This window comes from Ambystoma mexicanum, chromosome 1q, assembly GCF_040938575.1.
Source record: "Ambystoma mexicanum isolate Mex_15411 chromosome 1q, UKY_AmexF1_1, whole genome shotgun sequence".
NCBI classification, from domain to species: domain Eukaryota; kingdom Metazoa; phylum Chordata; class Amphibia; order Caudata; family Ambystomatidae; genus Ambystoma; species Ambystoma mexicanum.
The window spans coordinates 808,473,250-808,497,407 of record NC_090922.1 but is presented as its reverse complement, the minus strand read 5'-3'; the positions used below and the strand labels follow the sequence as shown (position 1 = coordinate 808,497,407).

Genomic DNA, 24,158 nt, shown 5'->3' with positions numbered 1-24,158 from the left:
GGGTGGTATGCTAGGACACTTTCATTGGAATTTCAGGGTGTGTCCGTGGGCCTGAGCGTCCAGCACCCAACTGTCGGAGATGGACTTCCACATGCTGATTAAGTTTGCCAGCTGACCTCCCACAGGTGTGCGCGGGTGGGGGCCCTGACGTCACGGCCTGTTCAATCTTGCTTCAACAGAGGCGCCGCCTTAGGGGCGGCGGCGACCTCCTTTGGATTTGCTGCAGCCCCTGTAGGCCTCCTGGGCCGAAGAGCAGGACGGTTGACTGTAGGACGATGAGCTTCCGCCGAAGACTGAAGGAACCCTGGGATTTGCCTCAGGAAATCCGAAAGGACGGCTGCCGCTGTTGAAGCGTGCCCAAGGAACGAGCCGTCTCGGTATCCGCCTTGATGGCCTGAAGGGACTCGTCCATGGTCTTTCTGAACAAATTATCCCCGAAGGGCATGTCCAATAACCTCGGACTGCACCTCCTGGCAAATGTTGGTGGCCTTCAACCATCCTTGCCGATGGCAAACACTGTTGCCCATTTGGCAGAATCCTGCGTCAGCAATGTCCGCAGCCACCAATGGCATGGTCCGATGCCACCTCGCCCTCTCGCAGGATCTCCAACGCTTCTGCTCTGGTCTTCGGGAAGGAAGTCCAGGAGGGGAGCAATCTCAAACCAGAGCTCCCTTTCGTAACGGGCCACGATGGCGAGGGCATTGGCCGCCTTGATGAGCAGTCGTCCCATGGTGTCTTGCTTCTTCCCCTCGCTGCACGGGGCTGGGGGGGGGGCTTTAATGGAGGTCATTGACACGGAAGATCCAAAAGATTTATTCATCGCCGCCGCGGAGGGAAAGCTGGGACCTCAATCACTTGGGTGCAGAGTCTGGCACCCTGTACTTCTTTTCGTACCGGTCACTCTTTGCCAGGGCAGCGGACAGGTCCTTCATAAGGGACAGTCCCTCGTCCCAGATGTCGTCCAACAGAGGGATTGACAGCACTGTCTTTCGCCTTGCAGCATTGGTACAGGAAACTCTTCTTTTCCCCTGGAGTCAGTTGAGAGGTCCGAGGCCCTCGAGATCATGGCATGGAACAAGCCTATATCAGGCGGTGAGGCTCTGGGCGGTCCGAGACGGGAGTTCCCCTAACCCTTCATCATCCGTGCCAGTCATTGCCGGGTCTGTATCCTCCCTCGGTGGAGGGGATGGAGGGGAGCGAAGGGTGACAAGGCGGTGGAGGATGAACAATCCTTTTCTTGGCAGGTGGCGCTCCTGATGGCCCGATGCGGCGGGATCCTCCGGTGCTGCTGGGTATTCCGTGGGCAGAAGAGGCATCCTCGTCTGAATCTCCGAGCGCAAGGTGTGAAGTGCCTGGAGGATGTCCACCGAAATGTCCGTTGGGGGTTGAGGTGGTTGCTGAGGTGGAAGCGACCAGGGCAACGGGGTTGGGTTCTCCAAATCCTCAACACCATGCTCCGTGTCGGTCTCGTCGCCACTCTCAACGTCTCTCATCGGGGTCCTTCCCGTAGGCCTTGGACTCGAGAGTAGAAAGCTCCTCCTCAGATGAGAGGTCCATGCCATGCAGGACAACCCTTCCACCCCACCCCCCCCCTTCTTTTCAACCAGGGGAGACCGTTTCAGGGAGCTGATGGGCATCGCCTTTTCTGGTGCCTTCTCTATGGGCTGAAACGACAATTCCCTCCTGGCAGGCAGGGAAACTCTTGCCTTGGGGACCGTACCCTGCGTACCCACGTCCGCAGCATTCCCTAGGGAAGCCACCACGCCTTCAATGGAAGGCTTCGCCGGGTGAATCTGGGCCTGCACGACCTCCGTCAAGCTAGGGGCCTTCACCTTGAGGGGGAGGGGGAGGGGGGGGGGGGGGGGGAGGGGAGGATCAGCACCCCACTCCCCCTTGGCCTGCTCCGAAAGGCCCGTCCGGGGCTTCTCCAGAAGCATACCCGGGTGGTCAGACTTCCTTTTCTTCGCCGAACCGGAGCAATGGCTCGGGTCGAAGGTGCTGGAGACGCTGCTTACCCTGGCCGCGGGGAGCCCGTTGCAACGGCGCTCACGGTGTCCGCGGACTCTCGGTGCTTGGCCTTCTGATGTGCCCCCATCGCCGGCGCACCCTCAAAGTTCTTAGAAGACCACTTAGATTTCTTCTTGTGGTTGGGGAGGCATGCCGCTGGTACTCGCCCGTAGCAGGGGCCTTGGCCTGGAGCCACTCAGTGAGGCGCCTGCACCGGTCCTTCACGGTGCGGGGGACCATCTCCTTGCAAAACGCAGAGTCATCCCCCCACGTACGTTTGGTCTGAATGCAGGCAGTAGAGGCACACGGAATGCCCATCGTCCAAGTAGATTTTCCGTAGGCCGCATCCTGGATAAATCCTGAACAGAGGCATTAAGTCTTCCTTCTCTGCCATATCCATGTTGGGTAGGCCTTTAAGAAGCTTCTGGAATCCTCAATCTGAAAACGGGTCCCCGTTAATCGGAAGATGGATCGATGGAGCTTGAGGCTCAATTGGGGGTGGGGCGGGAACGCAAAAAGCAGTAAAGGCGATAGCTATAGCATGGGGACTCCCAACACTTGAACATGCGGTAAAAATCTGAAGATGGCCGTCAGAGGAGGGGCTTAGGTAGAGGGCAGTCCTTCGCTGGGGGTCAGTATGACCCAGAGACCAGTGATTGATTGTTAGGAGACAGTTCAGAAGTGAAACCGATTTTCTTTACCGAGAATTCCCAGCCGGACGACAGGGAATATTCATGAGCATGTGAATCCATGCCAGACCCCATGCTGGAGAAGGAGCCCACCGTGGGGGGTGGACAAAGCTACTATGCTTTGTGAGTGTTCAGAACGTGCTAGGGGAATGGGAGGGGGAATGGGATAGGTGGTGTGATGCTCACGGGTGAGCAACCAGTGCAATGTAGGGTAAGTGCGAGCCACCAGGGAGACTAAAAAATCACCAAGGTAAAACCACTGCCACCACCCATTCAAGTAAACTTACAATTGTAACAAAAATGTAACGGGTAAGTGAGAAAGGAGAAACATTGTATCCCCTAGCACTGCATATAATTTTAATTGAATTGGTTTTTTAGAACGCACCCAATACCATACCAGAGTTTGGTTTCTAAGCGCGGATCCGGGTTTTGAACCTGTTGCTCTGCGTGATATTGCTTCTAAGACCAGTGCATGGCCCCTGTGATATCCTCCGCTTAGGTGTGGCGTGCTGGCTCACTATATACAATGTAAAGGGGATGAACATCCCTCTTTAACCCTTAGGAACAGTAGTACACCCAAGTAGTGTTAGGGAGAATTCTCTGTTAAGGCTAATTTCCCAAACCTAGTGAGTCCCTCAGCAGCTTTGCTGGATTCTTGGGGTTTATTTTTTTTCCTCGTGTTAAGAGTGAGACTCTTTCTCCCACTCTTAGGCATGATTTGAGGTGTTCCTTTGACTTTTTATGTGTTTTATGGGCTTTTGGGTCCTTTACCCCATAGGGCTTCATGTGTTTTTGGTATGTGGGTTACACAGCACTCTCCGTGCAGTAACCCAGGGGTGTCGTAGCGACCCCCAAACAAACTCCATACCCTGGGACCGACTAGTCTCCCAGGGCACGTAAAGTCACCATTGGCTTTACTAGTCTTAAATTATGAACAGAACCAGTACAAACCATCATATTGTGGACGTACTGTCGAGGCAATTCGATTGCCCCGGGGTCTGTTCGAGGGGGCACTGTCCAGTTCCCCCCGACCGAGTTTTGGCTGGTGGCAGTGGATACTATTTTATATTCGACCGCGAATATATTCCTATGGGGATTCCCCACTGTTCGAGGCTACCACTTTTTAAAATAGCCTCGAACATACCGCCGGTTTATTAATTTAATATAAAGTCACCGGTTGGTATTTATTGCCGAAACTCGGTTCCAAAATGGCGTTTGTGTTCGCTTCTGTGACTCCAACCCAAGTCGAGCCCTTTGTTCCACTTTATGGCGGGCTTCTCCACAGAAGCCTCCAAAAGTGGTGCCACTCTGTCTGGGTACCACAGTGGGTGTGGGAGGGGGTTTAGGCACCCTGGACTGAGTTGCCTCGGCAACTCAAGTCGCACTTGTGTGATTGGCCCAGTGGTGAGCCGCCCGGCTCACCACTTAGCATGTTTGAGTGACAGCTAGGACTGATGAATGGGGGTTTTCTGCATAAAAGCAGGGCTTTGGGGACTGGGACTTCAGACTTCGCCACATGACCAAAGAATCCGAAGAGGGAGAACCTGAGCCGACCTGCAACGACGACACCACCGTTGGAGCCCTGCTGAACCGTCTCACCACTTTTCCCGACGACAGAGGAGGTCTTCATCCCGAAGAGTCTTCTTCCTTTGACTGGTGGGGATAACCGGTTTGCCCGCCTTTTCGCCTTCCCGGATCATCTCGTGGCCACCTTGCCTTTGCCAAGCACCCTGGCAACCAGGATGCCACGTTTTCTCCACTACTGCGAATAAAAGGGTAGTACCTTTTAACCGGAGAACTCCGCGGCTGGTTTCTTCCCTGGCAGTGCAACGACCTTCCGCCTTCCTCCACGTCAAGATCTCTTCCTCTGGACGACGACGCGACTTGCAACCGCTGCCAGGAACAACTGCCCCCGCTGGAGGATCCTCTCCACTTTCAAGGTACTTTGTCCGCCTGGCCTCCCTCGCAACGGTCTGTGTGGGGTGACTCTTAAAGCCTCAACCTACCACTTGGGTTGGCCCTAGGCTGGCTAGCTGAACTTTTCTAAACTGAACTGATTCCTTCCTGAACTCTCTGCAGGACTCTCCAAGCCTTTTAAACTGTGTGATCTTGGGTGCATTGGTGTTCTACTCTCTCCAAGAGAGAGCCTGGCCTCTGAACATTTTGCTCACTAGTAGACTTTGACTTTCCTGCCTTGCCGAGTGCTTCTGAAGGATTGTGTTGTGTGCTGTTCCCAATTTCTGCCTTTTCCCTCCCTTTTTCTTAAACTTATTGGAGTGCCAGCTTTAGTTCAGCGCTCACCTCTGTCTGGAAATAAGCGGTGTTACCTAAGACTTGTCTAATAAGGAATAAGGGATGTACATCTGATAATAGTGACTGTTTTCGAACTTATAATAATAGTGCTGGAGTGTTTCTAAGTGTGTCTTTAAATAAATAATTATATACTTGATACCAAGGCTCTGGTCAGTGTTTGCTTGTGCTACTGTACCTATCTTGTATACTCTATATACTGTCTAACTCTTCTTGAGAGAAGTCTGGCTGCTCAGCCACAGCTACCAGGTAAATCTGGGTGGTACAGACTGCTACCAATTGGGTTTACTGCCAACACCTGTAGTCTTAAGCCTTTTGCAGTGGTCCCTAAGGGAACTGCACAAGTTTCTGCCTAACAAGTACATTTAAGAGAAATTACAAAGTGGTGATTTAAAGGGTATCCCAGCCTAAGCCCAATATTTATAGAATACCAACTCCAAGCATACACTATGGAGAGACATAAAAAGGTCACCCATTAGAGTAAAAGACTAAAAAGACTGGGTGTTTGTGAGGGGCATGGGGAGGGGGGGGGGGTCAGGGGAGATTCCCACACACCCAGGGACAAAGGAAAATAATCTCCAAGTCCAAGCAAAAGTTCTGGGGTTGTAACTGGTCAAGAAGATTCATCACTGAAATTAAACATCTTACCAAACACCGCCCTGATGAATCGGAGGGACTGGAACGGCTAAAACTGCGATTTCTTGTAGTTCAGGGAGAAGCCCAAGCTGCGCAACAGGCTGCACACCCAGTACAAACACCCGAACTGGTGAACAAGCTCAGACAAGTCAGTCATCCAGCTAGAGAAAGTTTAACGCCTTCACTCCTGAGGCGAGCCGCCACTACTGCTAGCAGTTTGGTGAAGACCCTCGGTGCCAAGAAAGACCAAAAGGAAGGACATTGAACTAGTAATGGCAGTTCCCCACTTTGAATTAAAGATACTTCCTGTGCTACTTGTGGATAGTTGAAGGAAAGTGAGCATCCTGGTGATCTACAGATACTAGCCAGTAGTTCACATCCAAGATCTGGGCTAGAGATCCACAACGACTTCTGACTATACAAAAGCCTGGAGCCTTCGAAAATGTCCCCGTTTTGGGCTACTGTGCTAGAAGCGTCGCCGTTCCATGTTTTTTGCCAAGAACTTTGCTGAGTGTACTGAAGAGTCCTGCATCAGTGTCTGCTGCATTTCCTTGCTGGAAAGGGTTGCACTCAGCTCCCGGACCAGGCCGGAAAATGACTCGTCCCTGCAGCTCCTGCGCATCTTCTACTGGATCCAACAGCAAGAAAACCTACCTCCAGCAACCCGCATGCACAGTGAATAGTGGCGAGTAGTCTCAATACTTACTGGTGTCCCTATACCCTCCATTATAAAGTGTGCAGGTTATATTCCATGCCATTGCTTTTTAAACATTTGTTGAAAAAGCTGCTCTAGAAGCTAGGAAAAGTATTTTTACTTAACTGTAAATCCCTTTGAGAGAAGTGTGGAACAATCTTCACACCCAAAGAAACATTTCCTAACTTTGTCCCATCTGCTAAAAGGACTTTTTAGGCACAAGGCCTCATTCCACTTGGGGTTGGACTTATAAGTTACGGCTTCCATTTCTGTGGACTGTTGATACAATTGCCTAAATACTTACCTTACCTTTCCTTTCCGGTGTATTGGTGAATTGTATGCATTGTATTAGCCAATTATGTATATTTATATTTACAGTGTTGTGTGATATTACCCGCTTCATTTATTTTTATAGTATTTTTTGGGCCTACAATAGAGTGTTTTGATACCTGTAAGTAGAATAATTGTTTATTTCACTGTGTGGACTCAATAAGAACCCCTGAGCCCACTGTTAGGCAGAGTTGGTATGCAGTACCCTTTGGGAACACTACACACACACACAACTAGGACTACAGGTGTAAGCAAAACCAACTTTTGGTATAAATCTGTACCACAGTTTTTGGCAGCGGAGCTGAGCAGCCAGGCTCATCTCAAGAGGGAATGCGAGATGTAAGGATGTTACACACAGGTCTATAATCACAGGTGTTCAAATAAACTTCCACTCACGGTTTCTTTGTTAAATACTTATTAATTTATTCAACAGTCAGTTATAAACATTCACTAGAAGGAGGCAGTTAATTATCATACAAAGATACACTTCAGTATTCTACACTAAGTTTGAGGCATTCAGACTACTTTGAAGGAGGAGCAAAAAGGAATAGGTTATTCAGAGCATAAAAAGGTTACAAGTTATTCTTAGACAGTGCAAAGATTTAGGGTTCACCAGAAGGGTTGATTCAATAGGTTAGACCAAAGTCAATGGGCTAAAGTCTTGGATAGGGTAAAGCAGTTCTGGTAGTGAAACGGAAAAGTCTCGGCACAAGTTCTTAGGAGTAGTTTGTAGCAAGAAGAATTATATGTTGGGACAGAAGCTGATTAGGCCTGTGAGTTGGGAAAGTTTCAAGCACTTTTACTGTGAGAGGTAAGTACTGTCTGATTTTACAGTACCTTTACAAATGAAGAAAAAGATGCAGCTGGTGACCTTGGTTCCTGCAGATCTCGCTGTTCCTAGGCCTCAGTCGTGGGGACAAGAGGGAGGACGTCGGGGGACGCGTGCCCTGCACTGGACTGGTCAAAAAGCTGGCAACTGACAAATCTTCGCTCTAGTCAAGCACACAAGCCGGTGGCCCTCTCCCTGGTTGTTCGGTTTCCTGCAGCACTCTGGGGAAAATGCAACCAGCTCCGAAAATGGTATCCAGGTGGCCTAGTGTCGAGTTGATTGGTCCCACCAACTCAAAGTCGTCCTTGCAGGGCTTCTCTGTAGAGATGAACTTAGAGATTCGTACCTGCAGCAGGGCTTCACCGGGCAAACCAAACGTCCAGGAGTTGCAGCAGCCTTCCTCTTCAAGCTCGTCTTCGGTTCTTTCGTACCAGTGGTCGACTGCCTTCCAAGCCAAGAGACTCGCCTTTCATCCAGTTTCCTCCCAGTCATTCCAGCCTAGCTGCCACTCACCCAGCAGGTTGGCTGTCCTTGCCGGACAATCAGCCAGCCAATCACGCCAGAGTGCATTTGGGTCTCCTAGGAGACTAAGCACAGGGAGCTTCGGACACCTCCCTCACTTCCTGCCCACCTCATACCCTCGGGCGCCAGAGGCGATCTTCAGTCCTGAAGCACGGCAAAGGGGACCAAACCTGGTTTGGCGCGCAAAGCAAAACTCTGGATGGACCTTTCCACAAAGAAATGGTGAAAGAAGAAGACCGAGACCCGTTTTTACAGAGGGGGCTCAGACGCCACCTTGAAAAACATTGCTCCCGCGATTTAATGCTACCGGTGTTCGCGGTCCAGGAAAATCATGGCAGTTCGTTGTAAAACCACTGCCAGCAGCCATTTCGAGAGGAAAGGGTAGCATTTGACTGATACATGAGTATCTAGACACAGGCGATACTAGGTAACCCTTCCAGCACTCTATTGGAAGATAGGGTGTGCTGGGTCTAGGAATTTAAAAAGACTAGGAAAGTGAATTTCACTTTACTTCCTCTGGGAAACAGTAGTTTACCCCAGAGAAGGTACTTAAACCTTGGGAAAACCTGAAAAGGTTTCCCTGTGCCACTGCACTGAGGTTGCTGTGTGACACAAATGAAAAGATGCTGCCTATGGAGTTGTCACACAGACAAAACACAGTAAAACACACAGAATTAAAAAGTTCAAAGACCCAAAGTTTTGCAAAAGGGCTGGAGGGCTCTAAGGTGGGAGGAATTGGCACACTGAGAATTCTCCCCAACACCCACTTACCTGTCCTGAGATTTAGCCTTCACCACTGCCCCCATGCTTACCTTGATTGGGTTTGTCTAAACTCCCAGCATTCCACTGTTCACTATCACTAGGGCGCCTTCATAAAATCTGTTCACAACGGCAGATTTAAGAAATCAATCTTAACAATGACATGCTCAAAACAATGCAATTCCCTACCTGAAAATGGCTGCTCAGGAAGACACAAGTTCAACCATCAGCCAGGATTGACACCTGCCTTAGACATGCCTCCCCACACTCCAGTGAGACAAAAAAAAACAAAAAAATAAAGAAGCATAACGAAAAAAGGTTTTAAACTGAGGAGGGCATTGCATCAATCCTAGGGAGAAAGCACTAAATGAGTGTAATGAAAATTCTAGGATGCTTAAAAAAAAAAAAAAAATTTAAATAAAAGGTGTAGCTGAAGAAATCATGCTTTTGCACAAAAGGGTCCTCAAAGCCACAGCAGTAAGCTTCAATGTCTCTCCAGAAAGAAAAACATACCAATATAAACACTTTATTCTGCACCACTGACCTTACGGCCAAGTATTTCCCCAGCTCCATAGCACCAACGAAGGCATCAGTATGTTTCTCAGCCAGTCCTCATGTCACCAATCAATTCACTACCTGGTGGGAGGAGAGTGACACCAGAAATCAGAGGGTTCAGCCATGGGATTGCTTAGTTCTGCCTAAGCACAATCACATGTGTGAATAAAGGCAGATTTCTGGTGTCACCGCCAGGCACTCCTCAGAGCATCACAACTCTGCCCATCAGGAAGCTCACAAATAGCACTATTCAAGCCAGTTTGCGTTTAGGACCACCTTGCACACTGCTCTGCTGTGAAAGCGCAGGACAGACATGGTGTTTGCAGAGAGTAACCTTCCCCTCAGGAGATTCATGCAGCTGTGAGCAATATAGTCAAATTACATAGAGAACTCTTTGCAATTTATGAGGAGATGGAGACCTCCATTAATCTTGTTCCAACCATGCTGATTAGGTATGTAATCAGCACAAGCTTTCCAAGGAGCAACACGCGCTAGTCCTTGAAACTTCTCTGGAACAGCAGCAAACATGCTGTGGAATACATCCACTTTTCCCAAAACAAGATCCACACCTTGCCATCTCGTGTACTCTCATGAAAGCTTGTTTGCAGTGTGGGAAAGATGCACTACAGCATGCCCAACACTAAAATCAAGAACCCTCATACTGAAGGGTGTGACAGCTGAAGGCATAGCTAACCGGAGCGAAACATTCCAAAGCCAACCAAGTGGAGGAACCACAGAAAAACATTTAAACAGATAAGAATCCAATAGGCAGGAGCAAAAGGTGTGTTTAAACTACAAGAAAACCTAGCATACTTCACGCAGCTTAAGGAAAAGTATAAATACAAAAACGGAATGTCCCAGAACAAGTCCAATTCCTTCTTACTGCTTTAACAAGTCACCCACCATTCACTAGAATGTACCAAGAGACCAGCACCAACGGAGCATTTCTAGGCATGCCCAGTTTACACCCCCTCATTAAGACCCTGAATAATAAACTTTCCAAGAACAACCCAACCAGCACCTCAATTTGGAATGCAAAAGTATAAGCAGCGGACTTCAAATTGGGGCTACTAGTTTAATCTCTCACTCTTCCTTTCACCCCAAGCCCCTACACTGCTCCATTCTTACTGGACAGCAGCAAACTTCACCTGTCACAATAATCTGTCAAACAATTAGCGAAGGAAGCCTTGCGCAGCAGGTTACCCACAAAGGAGGTCAAGCCTTAAGTGAAAGGCACTCCAGTAGCACTCTGTTCATAAAGTAAATAAGCACAGAATTGGAGTCTCTCAAACCTGTTGTGGTCTGGGCCCACTTGAGTATATTTATATTCTCCTTGGGTCTTCTCCTTCTGGAAGAACTGATTTAAGCGGGCCTTAGCATTATCCAGCGTCCAGTTGCCATGGAGACCAGCATTCAAATCCACCTCTTCGGACTCCAGAGTCTGAAAGGGAAAAATAAAGCGATGTTTGCATTGGTAGGAAGAGTGACCATGACACAAAGACCCAAGTCTTTTGCCTACTGACCTGGCTGCTCAATATGAGCTGTAAGGTTATTAGACAGATTCACAGTGAGAAGTATCCAAATAAACACTTGCACAAGGTTTTTTGAACAATTATTAATTTAAGTCAGTGGAATAAGCCTTCTTTAGAAGGGAGCAATATACTTAAAGTATACTTCAAGTATATACAAGTCTCAAATAAAAACTAGCAAGGCTACTCTAGAAGAGGCAAGTCCCCTTAGTTTTACAGTACCTTTGGTTAGAAGAAATTGGTTCCAGCTGGCTTCTGTTCCTGTGTAGGTCTGAAGATAATGTTCCTGGGCCTCAGTCGCGAGGACAAGAAGACAATGTCTAGGGACTCCTGCACTACGAATGGAAGGTCGGTCGCAAACTTCCGATTAACGGCACTTTGCAGTTTCAGCTCCTAGCGGCTCTCGCAAACAGCACCACTGCGGTTCTCGGAAACCACTATGGACTTTCCTCGCATCTGGGGTCCCGCACGCTTTTGAGGTGGCTCAGGCTTGGTCAGTCCTGCTTCCTGGAAGTCCAGAGGATCTTCCTGAGCTTGCGTCTGACTTAAATACACACTCCATTCTGGTGTTCCTCTCCCTGGCAATCGGTTCCTGCAGCAGCAGTGGAAGTACAGCCAGCTCCGAGAGGATTTCCAGGTGAGCTCGTCTTGGGGTCAATTGGTACCACCAACCCAAGGGGAGACTTTGTCCTTTGCAGGTTTTTTTCTAGTCGAGGCAAATTCAGAGCTTCTGCACTGCAGCAGGGCTTCACCGGGCAAACCAATGGTCCAGGAGTTGCAGCAGGCGCTCAAGTGCTTCATAGATTCCTTCATCCAGTGGTCGACTCTGCCTTGTAGGTTTCTCCCCTTCATTCGTAGCCTAGCTGGCCATCACACAGCAGGGTGGCTGTCCTCTGAGGACAGTCTTCCAGCCAATCAGCTCTGGGTGCATTCCTGTAACGATGCAGACTAAGCACAGGGAATTTCGGGCCCCTCCATCGCTTCCTGCCCCACCAGGCACGCTGGACCAGAGGCGGGCTTCACCAGTGAATCCCGCCAAAGACAGAAGAAACAAAGGGACCAAACCTGGTTTGGCGCGTAGAGTAAAACTCAAGGACCTTTCCAACAAGAAATGGCGAAAAAAAGACGACCAGGGCCATTTTGACGAAATGGGCACCCATGTGTGCTTTACTGCAACTGCTGCCCTCGGTAACTCAACGGTAGGAAAGGAAGTTACTTACCTGTAACTGTTCTCCAGCATGGGTCTGGCATGGATTCACACGCTCTTGAATATCCTTGGTAAAGAAAAATCAGTTTAATTTCTGAACTGTCTTGTACTAACAACCAATCAATGAGCTCTGGGTCATAATACCTGCAGCCAATGACTGCCGTCTACCTAAGCCCCTCCTCTGGCAGCCATCTTCAGATTTGGTAGCACGTAAAGTGGCAGTAGGACTAAGAAGAGCCGCAGAGGGGCAGGCGGAGGTTTTGCATGTGAATCCATGCCAGACCCATGCTGGAGATCAACAATTACAGGTAAATAAATTGTTCCTCAACATATGCATCTCTTACCTCCTCACCAGGCTCACCTTGAAGCACTTCTTGGTCGACTCTGGACTCCTCCCTGGAATCCCAGTCGACGCAGTAGAATTTCATAAAGGTGTGCGTCAACCTCCATGTAGCAGCCATTCAGATGTCCAGCAGGAGCACACCAGACAGGAATGCCGTTGTAACAGTGATCGCTCTGGTTGAATGGGCTCTCAGACGGCTAGGCAACGGTTGGTTTGCCAACAGGTGACAATGAGTGATGCAGCCGGAGAGAAATCTGGAAAACGAAGTTGATGTCTTCTGGAAAATCTTTGTGCGGTCCACATAGCACTTCAGCGCTCCAGCCACATCCAGCGAGTGCAAAGTCCTTTCAGCTGGCGACGAAGGAGTTGGAAAAAACACAGGTAACACCAAGGGCTTGTTTAGATGAAAGTCCTACGGCACCTTGGGCATGGAGGGGGGCGTCCTCCCTCATGTCGTGAAAAGTCAAGTAAGGTGGCTTACAGGACAGGACCTGAATCTCACCCACCCGTCGTGCAGAGGTGATGGCCACGAGGAACGCTGTCTTCCACGACAAGGACGTCAGTGGAACTGACTGCATAGACTTTGAATGGATGGCCCATGAGCCTAGTCAGCACAACATTGAGTTGCCACGTTGAGGCTGGAGACTTGGGAACGAATGGAACAGTGTTAGGGAGAATTCTCAGAAATGACGGCAAATCCCTCCACCTTAGAGACCCCATCCACTTTGCTGGATTTTGAGGACTGATTTTTTTAACCTGGAGAGTGACCCTTTTTCCCACTCTCTCAAGTATTTTAAATATGACTTTGTACACGGTTGCTTTTGGTTGAGGAGTCTGAAACGCCATAGGCATCTTTTACATTGTGGCACAGAGCACCTCCAGTGCAGTGACACCGGGAAGTCTTAGATTGCCCCAGGTTTAACTACCTCCTCTGGGATGAACTACTGTTTCGCAGAGCAGTAAAGTGAAATTGACATTACTTACATTTGTAACTTTCTAGACCCAGCACACACCATCTTACAATAGGGTGCTGAGGGGTTACCTAGTATCCCCCTTGTCTAGCTTCTCATGTATTTTATGTTACCCTTTTCTCACTGAATGGCTGGTGGCAGTGGTTTCGTTTTAACTACCAAGGTGTGCATTTAGCGCAGGCTGCGTTCGCAACTGCAGTAAAGCACCCATGAGTGCCTTTTTTGTCAAAATGGCCAGTCTTCTTTTTTCGCCATTTGTGGAAAGGTCCTTCTTGAGATTCACTCTGCGTGCCAAACCAGGTTTGGTCCCATTGTTTGCTTTACCTTTGGCAGGATTCACAAGTGAAGCCTGCCTCTAGCTCCAGGGTGTCGGGGGTATGCAGGAAGTGAGGGAGGTGCCTGAAACTCACTGTGCTTGGTCTCCTAGGAGACCCAAATGCACTCTGATTGGCCGGCTGACTGTCTGGCAAGGACAGCAACCCTTCTGGGTGACTGGCAGCTAGGATGGAATGAATGGGAGAGAACTGAATAAAAGGCGAGGCTTTTGGCTTGGAAGGCAGAGTCGACCACTGGACAAAGGAAAAGGAGAAGAACTTGAAGAGGATGCCTGCTGCAACTCCTGGACGGTTGGTTTACCCGGTGAAAGCCCTGCTGCTGTGCTGAAACGCCAAGTTTTCATCGTCAGAGAAGCCCTTGCAATGACGACTACTCCCCGTGAGTTGGTGGAACCAATCAACTCCAAAGTAAGCCACCTGGAAATCCATTGCAGAGCTGGTTAATTTTCTACAGAGTTGCTGCTGGAAACCGTTGAGCCAAGGAGAGGAACACCATATTGTGTGCATTGCTTGCAAGCTCGCCAAGAGCTCCAGGAAGCAGGACTGACTGAGCCAGAGCCCCCTCAACAGAGTATGGGACCCCAGAAGCAAGGAAAGTCCATCTCGACAGCCAGGAACCGCAGTGTTGCTATTTGCGGTAGACGCAAAGAGCTGAAACCCTGAACAGCCACTGAAAGTGAAGTTTGACGGTTGCAAGTTTTGACCGTCCCAGTGCATTCCAGGAGTCTGCACAGGAACAGTAGTCATCTGCTGCAGCTTTTCTTCATCTTTAAAAAAGGTACTGTACAAAGTCAGAGAACTTACCTCTTGCTTTAGAGTTGCTTGCATCTTCTACTACTCACAAGTAGCATCAGCTTGTGGTCCAAAATTTGATTGTTCTTTTCTTCAAAGACTTCCAAAACATTGTGCAAATACTTTTCCATTTACCTACCAGAGGTGCGTCATCCAATATAAGACTTTGGCCCATTGACCCATTGACTTTGGCTTAGCCAATTGTATTGAATGACTCTTTCTGGGGGGATCCAAAAGTATTTGCCCGCTTGAGAAGATTTGTGATCTCTTGTATGTTCTAAATAATCTTTCCCATCTTACTCCACGATTATAAATGCAACAGTGATATATTAATGTCCCCAGCACCCTAGCAATTGAAGTCACCTGAGGGTGTAGGTAGTGTCTGTGGGCCATCCCAAAAGGGCATCTACTGATTAAGAGTGTATTTTTGAAGTGTATTTGAGTGTTACTGTTATATTGTTCCCTTCTGAAAAGGGTTTATTTTAACTGATCAATTAATAAGACATGCATTACTTACCGTAAAAGCATTTCTGATGGTATCTGCTTAGATTCACATGCTGTGCATAGTCCGACATCCAGTGGTAACCGCAGAGTATTGCATTTAGTCTTTCGAGAATCGAAAGGGGACGTCAACATGGGCGTGCCTGTAACACTATTCCTACGTGACGTGTAGTGTACCCAAGATCCCTCACGTGTCAAGGTCCCTCCGACTGTATTTTTTCTGCCAAGAGGGAGCTTTATGACTATCGTGAGCGAGTATAGAAAAGAGAAAGTAGTAAAACGTCTATGTTCCTTCCATCCGAGCAGGGTGGGCGCATGTGAATCTAAGCAGATACCGTAAAAGCATTTCTGATGGTTGTAAGTAATGCATGTCTTCTGATGTTTGTCAATCTACTTAGAATCACATGCTATGCATAGACTAGCGAGCAGTACCCGGAGTTGGAGGTGGGTTGTGAGAAGGAACAGTAGTGAAAAGATGTCTTAATACTGCCTGTCCCACCTGAGAATCAGACCTAAAATGAGTGTCTAGGCAATAGTATTTTGTAAAGGTGTGTACAGAAATCCAGATTGCCGCTTTGCAAATGGATTCAAAGGGAACATTTGCAATGAATGCTATGGACTCCCCAGTGCCTCGAGTGGAGTGTGCTCTAGGCTTGAAGGGCAGTTCTCTCTTCGCAAGATGGTAACAGAGTGTAATGCAATTGACAATCCATCTAGAAATAGTGGATTTGGAGACAGCATCTCCTTTTCCTGTGGCCACTAACACGAAAAACTGATTAGTCTTCCTTAGTGGACGAGTTCTTTCCATATAGAACATGACAGCTCTGCGTACATCCAGTGAAAGAAAGTTGGTAGCTCCATTGACGGGTTCACATGGAACTTGGAAATTAATTTATGAGCAAATTTAGCGTGAGTGCGCAAAACCACCTCGTCTTTGTGAACTGTTACGAAGGGATCTAGAATAGAGAGTGCCTGCAGTTCTCTTACCCTCCTAATGGAGGTGATTGTTATTAAAAAAGCAGTCTTGAGGGTGAGGTTAAGACTTTGTGCATGGGCTCGAAAGGAGCTCCCATAAGCATAGTTAATACCACATTTTGGTCCCATCCGGGAGCCAGGTTAGAAATGGGAGGGTGAATTCTTTTTACCCCTTCCATGAAAGCCGTAATCACTGGTATCTTCCACCATGACACTCTGTTGTGATGTTGTATATGCTGAAAGTGCAGCTAGGTGCACCTTTATTGAGTTGAAGACTAGGCCAGAGTCCAGTAAGTGAGTTAGGTATAGGACAATGAGTGGGAGAGCAGTCGATAGGGTTGATGTTCTTTGCGTTACACCACATGACGAACCGTTTCCATTTACTAAAATAATAATATCTAGTGTTAGGTTTCCTTGCCTTCCTGAGGATGTCCATACATCTTTGAGGGAGCTAAGGTGTCCGAATTCTATGACCTCAGGAGCCAGGCCGCTAAGAAACGTCACCCCTTTGTCTTGCCAAATGTTGTACGGGCAAGGCAGTTTGACTGGAGGAAGACCTCTCCATCAGATGAGTGAACCAGAGTTGGCGGGCCCACATGGGGGCCACCAATATCATTGTGATTGGTTCCTGGTGCATTTTGTGCACAATCTTGTTGAGAAGGGGAGTGTTGAGAAGGGGAGTGTGGGGGGGTTGTAGAAGCGTTGACAAATTTCCCTGACCATGTTATCCAGTGTCCGTTCCCCTTGAATCGGTTCTGGGGGTACCTGGAGGCGTCGCAAACAGATCCATCTCTGGAAACCCCCATTGTGCGAAAACATTGGCGACGATATGTAATCTCCATTCGTACTGCCTGGGCAACGGAACGTTTCTGCTGAGTACGTCTGCCAGAAGATAGAGTTCCCCTGGAACATGTTGTGATAACAAGAACATGTTGCATGTGAGAGCCCACTTCCACATGTTCTGGGACAGTCTGGACAGCCCTGGAGAATGAGTGCCTCCCTGTTTGTTCAGATAGTACATGGCCGTGGTGCTGTTTGTGAGGATTAGGAAAGTCTTTCCCTGTAGTTGTGTTTCTAATGATTTCAGTGCTTTGAACACTGCCCACACTGCCAGCAGTTCCAGCAGGTTTATGTGGTTGGGCGCTATGTCTGGCGACCACACTCCGCTTGCCGTCTGCTGGAGCAGGTGGGCTCCCCACCCTGTAAGGGAGGCATCCGTAGTTAGAGTGGCAAAGGATTTCCCTTTCAAGAGGTTTCCCCCCCCCCCAACCACCACTGCAGCGAGAGAACTGTCCGTTGGCCTGACACCACTGGTTGCTTAGCCACTCTTGCATTGGGCGCAGGCTCGCGTGAGGAACTAAGTAGATGCACGACGCCATCATTCCCAGCAGACGCATAGCCTTGCGTACTGTTACCTCTCGACTGGCTACATAGTGAGGGATTTGAAACCGCACGTTTTGAACCCTCTCGTTGGAGGGGAAGACAAAGTCGTCCTTTGTTCAAATTAGAGCCCCTAGGAATTGTTTGACTTGACTGCGGTCTAAACTGGATTTCTTCTCATTGATGGAGAAACCCGGGCTGAATAAAAGATCTATCGTCTTTTGGGTATTTGACAGACATGTTTCGTAGGAGTCCCCTGTTATGAGCCAGTCTTCGAGAGAAGGATAAACTGGCCCCACTCTTCCCGACTGTATAGGCCGGCGGAAGGCCCGGCCACTTGGTCGGCAACGCCGACAGGATCACCTTCCGTCGAATCGCGCAGGTCTTCGGCGGAAACTGGCCGTCAAGACAAGGGACGAAATGAAATATCTTTATAGAATTCGACCAAAGGTTGTTGGACAATAACAATGTTCTTTACGAACTCTGCATAAGGGCGACCAGTTATCTGGGCGGAAAAAAACAATCTGAGGGACCTCAACACATGAGGGATCTTGGGTACACTACACGTCACGTAAGGATAGTGTTACAGGTACGCCCATGTCGACGTTCCCTTTCAATTCTCGAAAGACTAGATGCAATTTGCTGCGGTTACCACTGGATGTCGGACTATGCACAGCATGTGATTCTAAGCAGATTGACAATCAGAATTGACTATTCAAGAAACCTTAGTAAGAGTTTATTTGAATACTTGTAACTGTATATCTGTGTAGCTCCATTACAGCTCACATTGACCCCTCTTCAGATAAACCTGGCTGCTCAACACGCTACCAAAACTGCAGTACAAGCTTGTACCAAAGGTTGGGTTTCCCATACCTGTAGTCAGAGTTGTTTGTAGCGTTCCCAGAAGGTACTGCATACAAACTTTGCCTAACAGTCCCTTGACAAACTCCTTAACCAGACTGATCAGAACGACAACTGTCTCGGCGATCTGGTGTAGCGGGAGATAGCAACCAGATGAACTTTGATGGAGGCATGGGCCAGTCCTGCTTTGGCCAACGACAGCAAATACGGTAGTATCTGCAGAGTTAGAGGGACGATCGTCTGTGCACGGCACCAAACGGTGAACCTCTTTCATTTATGTCCTTAGCATTTCAGAGTAGACTATGCTCAGACCTTGGCAAGCACCTCCTTGTGGTCCGCTGGGAGATCGTAGCCACCAAACTCTAGCGCTGCAGGAGCCAAGCCTACAGGTTCAGCGATCTTGGGTCGTGTTGCAGAATTGCGCCTCCTTCCCTGGCAAGAAGATCTGTGACCAGAAGCTTGACTGGAGGGAACACGGACATGCTGAGAAGGTCCGGGTACCAGATCTGCCTCTGCCATGCCTGTGCGATGAGGATCATTTTGCACCGGGACTGTCTGAGTTGGATGACTCGAAGCAACGACAACGGAGGGAACGCATACAGAAACAGGCCATCCCAAGGGAATGAGAATGTGTTTCCATGGTCCCCGGCTGTGGAAACCTGCTGGTGAACCTCCCGCACTTGGTATTCATCGCCGTCACACAGATCGATCTGGGGATTGCCCCATCTGTGGAACAGGTGGTCCGTCCACTGGGTCCTGCCGAAGCTTCCACTTGTGGCACGAGCGTAGTTCCCTGCTGAGAGCGTCGGCGACAGTGTTCTTTACTCCTGCCAGATGTAATGGAATGAGGAACATCCCCTGGGCAGCGACCCAGTGCCATAGGTCCTGTGTCTCTTTGGAGAAAGCGGGTGGGGAGGGGGTGACGATCTGGTGCCCCCCTGCTTCCTGATGTAAAACATTGTGGTGGTATGGTCCGTGAAGACCTGCACCACCTTGCCCTTGAGGGACGGAAGGAAAAACTTGAGGGCCCAAAACACTGCTCGAAGCTCTAGCACGTTGATGTGCAACAACTTATCCTCCGGCAGCCATAGGCTTCTGGCGAGAGCTCCCCATCCTTCCAGGGAGGCGTCAGTCGTGACCGTCTCCTGGTGCAGTGGGGTCTGGAAATCGACACCTCCAGACAGATGAGCGCACTCCCCACCACCTTATCGCTCGACCGAAGCCCTCGTCGAGCATGATCTGGTCCTGGAAGCTTCCTGATACCTGTATCAAACGGTCATCGAGGAACTCCTGCAACGGACGCATCCGTAGCATTCAGCGTCGGATGAGAAATGCATGACTATATCATGCCGACCACAGACTTTATGGTACTCACAGTGGCGATCTTCAGTGCTACCTGCCGTTGCACATTGCCCAAGATGGCTGCTATCCTTTCTCCCGACTGACGCCAGGCACGAAACCGCATTGAGTCGGGATCCCAGAAACAGCACATCCTGCGATGGAGTGAAGCAGGACTTTGCATAATTCACTGAGAACCCCAGTTCCGTCAGTAGGCGGACGGTCCTCACCGTGTTGTTGACAGCGATGTCCTTTGAACTGGCCCAGATGAGCCAGCCAGTCCAAGTAATGGTAGACATGGATCCCTTATAGTCTCAGATGTGCCAACACCGGCACCAGGCACTTGGTGAAGACCCTTGGCACTAACTTCAGTCCAAAGGGAGGGCCTTCAATTGGTAAGGCTTATCCTGTACGACAAAGCGCAGAAACTTGCAGTGTCCCTTGTAGATTGGGATGTGGAAGCACGCATCCTCCAAGTCCAGCGACGACAGAAAGTCTCACTCTGTGAGCTGTCCGAGCTGAATTTGTTCAGCCGTCTGAGGTAGAGGATGGGCCTCCAGCCCCCTGTCCTTTTTCATGACGAAGTACCTCGAGTACACTCCGGAGCCTCTTTTGGGGAAAGCTCTAAAGCGCCTTTCTTTAGCATGGCCCACACCTCCAGCAGCTGAGGAAGTGGTTTTCCTGCCAGGCCAAAGGTGGCATTCGGGGACAGTCCAGTTGAAATTCCATAGTGTGTCCGTGGGCAAGAGCATCCAGCACCCAACTGTCGGTGGAGATGGTCTTCCACACGCTGACTAAGTTCTCCAGCCGGCCTCGCACCGGGGTGCATGGGTGGGGGCCCCGACGCCATGGTCGGTTCAATCCTGCATGGATGTCAAGGAGCGCCCTGGGGTCCCTATTGACAATGTCGTCCTCTGAAAGCCTTGGAATGGCCCCTGTTGGTTTCTTGGGCCGAGAAGGGGGCGAGCTGACGTATGAAGAGCTCCCGCCGAAACCTTTGGAAGACCCTGGGGACTTGCCTCCCGAGGGCCGAATGGACGGCCGTTGCTGTTGAAGAGCGCCCAGAGCACGTGCCGTCTGTGTCGGCCTGGATTGCCTGTAGAGACTCAACTACAGCCTTCCCGAAGAGGTTGTCTCCATCAAAGGGCAGGTCCAAAACCCTCCTCTGAACATCCCGACGAAAGTTAGTGGCCTTGAGCCAGCCACGACGATGAAGGCAAACGCTGTTGCCCATCTGGCGGAACCCAGCAGAGATGTCCATGGCCACTGTGATGGCGTGGTCCGACGTCACCACCTTCCTGCAGAATTTCCAACGCTTCCGACCTCTTGTCATCGGGGAGCAAGTCCAGGATGGGAGCGATCATGAACCATAGCTCTCGGTCGCAGCGTGCCAAGATGGTGAGGGCATTGGCGGCCTTGGTGGTAGTGGCTGCAGAGTAGATTACCCGTCAACCCATGGCATCTAATTTCTTCCTCTGGCTGTCTAGAGGGATGGACGCTGCCGAAGAAGAAGCGCCCGATGACTTCTTTGTCGCTGTCAATACCAGTGTCCAGCGACAGTTGGGCGCAGAGTCCGGCACCCTGTACTTCTTAAGGCGATCCTCTTGGGCGGGGCCATAGAAGGGTTCTCGATGAGGTACAAGCATTCGTCCCAAATGTCATCCAAGAGTGGGACTGAGAGGATGGTCTCTGCCTCGCAGCGCGGGTATAAGATGCCCTCCTCTGGAGCAGGCTGGAAGAGCTCCAACAGGTCTGGAGATAGAGTTCCTCCGTCTCCAGAGGATCGGCTGTTGCCAGGGCCGCGGGCGGGACCGCCGGCGCAATAGGCATCCTTGTCTGTATCTCAGAGACCATATGCAGTGCAGAGAGAATGTCCAGAGAGAGATCTCTATGCAGCAGCTGAGGCGGGGGGTGGCAGCTGGGGCACCCAAGCCCTCATCGCCTTGCTGCTCTTCCTAGACGGTATCGTCGCCTTCGACTGCGTGCTCATCGTAGGGCCTGCTCTCCTCCTCCTGGGTGGTTTGAAGGTAGATGAGCTCCTCTGAAGAGATATCTGTACCCTGGACGACATCTGCGCCTCCCCCTCCTCCCCCCTCTTCACTTCCAGAGGGGACGGTCTTGGGGATATCACCAGCATCATCTTCGGGTTCTTCTCTATGGGCCAGAACGCAGCCTCCCTACTGGGAGGAAGGGATACCCTCGCCTTCGGGGTTGCGCACTGCAGAAACGGCTCGGCGGCCTTCATGAGCGACACCACTACCCCCTTCGAGGGAAGGCTGGGCCTTCGCCGGGTATAACTGGGCCTTCACAGTCGGGACCGGTCCCTTGTCCTGTTTGGCCTTGGGTGTCCCGGACGCCTTGTGCTTGGCCTTCTCCTAAGGGGGAGCGTCCGCGTCCCGATCCCCCTTGGCCTCCACCGGACGGTCAGTCTTGGGCTTCTACTTGAGTTTTCCTGGATGGACCAATGGCCGACTATCCTGAACGCTGACTGAAGTCCCTGGAGATGTCAGGCGCACCCTGGCCGCCTGGGAGCGCCCCACAACGGCGCTCCCGGGGGCAGTGGACTTGGGGTGCATTAGGCAAGATTGTATGCAGTACCCTTAGGGTGCACTACAACAACCCTGACCTACTGCAATGGTAACCCAACCTTTGGTATAAGTCTGTACTACACAGGTTGGTAGTGTGGACGAGTAGCCAGGCTTATCTCAATAGGGGTCAATGTGAGCTGTAGGGGAGTTACAGAGGTTCACAGTGACAAGTATTCAAGCAGACACTTACACACAGGGTTTCTTTATAAAACAATTATTAATTTACCAGTCAGTTAATAAGCCTCTTTCAGAAGGGAGCATTGTAAAAACACAACACAAATATACTTCAAAATTACACAATCTCATGGTTCAGAATCAGTAAGTATCCATTTGAGATGGCATACAGCAGAGACCCACACCCTTAGGTGACTTCAATTGCTAGGGTGTGCTGTTGACATGAATGCATTACTGTTGGCATTCAGAATTAGTTAAGAGCAAGTAAAAAGGGAAAGATTATTAGAGCAAACAAGATACCACAAATATTTCTTAAGCAGGCAAATACTTTCAGATCCCCCAATAAGAGTCATTCAGTTGAAACAGGCTAAGCCAAAGTCAAGCACGTCTTTGAAGATGGGTAGAAAAGTCTTTGCACAATGTTTCAGAAGTCTTTGAAGAAAAAGATGAATCAATGAAGGGCCACAAGCTGATTAGACTTGAGTAGTAGAGGATGCAAGCAACTCTACAGCAAGAGGCAAGTTCTCTTAGACTTTGTACAGTACATTTAAAATGTAGAAAAGATGCAGCAGATGACTCCTGTTCCTGTGCAGCTCTTCAGATCTCACTGTTCCTGGGCCTCTGTCGAGGGGAATAGAGGGAGGCCATCAGGGACTCCTGTAATGCACTGGGATGGTCAAAACTTGCAACCGGCAAACTTGACTTTCAGTGGCTGTTCAGTGTTTCAGCTCTTCATGTCTACCGAAAAAGCTACGCTGCAGTTCCTGGCTGTCGAGATGGACTTTCCTTGCTCCTGGGGTCCCGCACTATGTTGAGGGGGCTCAGGCTCGGTCAGTCCTGCTTCCTGCCAGTCCGGAGGCTCTTCCTGGAGCTCTTGGCCAGCTTAAAAGCCACACACAAACTGGTGTTCCTCTCCCTGGCTCTACGGTTTCCAGCAGCAACTCTGGCAATTCAACCAGCTCCGAGATGGATTTCCAGTCGGTTTACTTTGGAGTTGATTGGTCCCACCAACTCAAGTGGAGAAATCGTCCTTGCAGGGGATTCTCTGTCGATGCTAACTTGGCGTTTCAGCACTGCAGCAGGGCTTCACAGAGCAAACCAACAGTCCAGGAGTTGCAGCAAGTTCTTCTACGGTTCCTTCTTACAGTGGTCGACTCTGCCTTCCAAGCCAAAAGACTTATCTTTTATACAGTTCTCTCCCTTGCATTCCAGCCTAGCTGTCACATCACCCAGCAGGGTGGCTGTCCTTGCCGGACAGTCAGCCAGCCAGCCAGCCAGCCAGCCAATCACCACAAAGTGCATTTGGGTCTCCTAGGAGACCAAGCACAGGGAGTTTCGGGCAACTACCTCACTTCCTACCTACCCCAGATAACCTGGAGCCAGAGGCGGGCTTCACTCGTGAATCCTGACAAAGGCAATACGAATAAAGGGACCGAACATGGTTTGGCGTGCAGAGTTAATCTCAAGAAGGACCTTTCCACAAAGAAATGGTGAAAAAAGACCAGGGCCATTTTGACAAAATGCACCCTTGGGTGCTTCACTGCAGCTGCAAACGCAGCCCGCGGTAAATGCACACCTTGGTAGTCAAAACGAAACCACTGCCACCAGCCATTCAGTGAGAAAAAGCTAACAAAAAATATTACATGAGAAGCTAGACAAAGGGGATACTAGATATCCCCTCCAGCACCCCATTGTAAGATAGTGCGTGCTGGGTCTAGAAAGTTACAAATGTAAGTAAAGTCAATTTCACTTTACTGCTCTGGGAAACAGTAGTTCATCCCAGAGAAGGTAGTTAAACCTGGGGCAATCTAAGAGACTTCCCTGCGTCACTGC

At 49.8% G+C, this 24,158-nt stretch overlaps 1 protein-coding gene across 2 annotated transcripts in view; it reads right to left on the bottom strand.

Moving 5' to 3' along the window:
* DHX9 (DExH-box helicase 9) overlaps positions 1–24,158 on the bottom strand; it is a 745,262-nt gene that overhangs the window by 487,449 nt on the left and 233,655 nt on the right. The window contains exons 1-2 of one of the 2 annotated variants that reach the window (XM_069641410.1): positions 10,624–10,752; positions 9,321–9,412 (exon numbers count right to left, since the gene is read on the bottom strand). In XM_069641410.1, the coding sequence (XP_069497511.1) occupies positions 9,321–9,349 (29 nt within the window). In that variant the 5' untranslated portion in view covers positions 9,350–9,412; positions 10,624–10,752. Of the gene's footprint in view, positions 1–9,320; positions 9,413–10,623; positions 10,773–24,158 lie in introns of those variants that run through there. The other variant, XM_069641409.1, reaches the window with a different exon arrangement.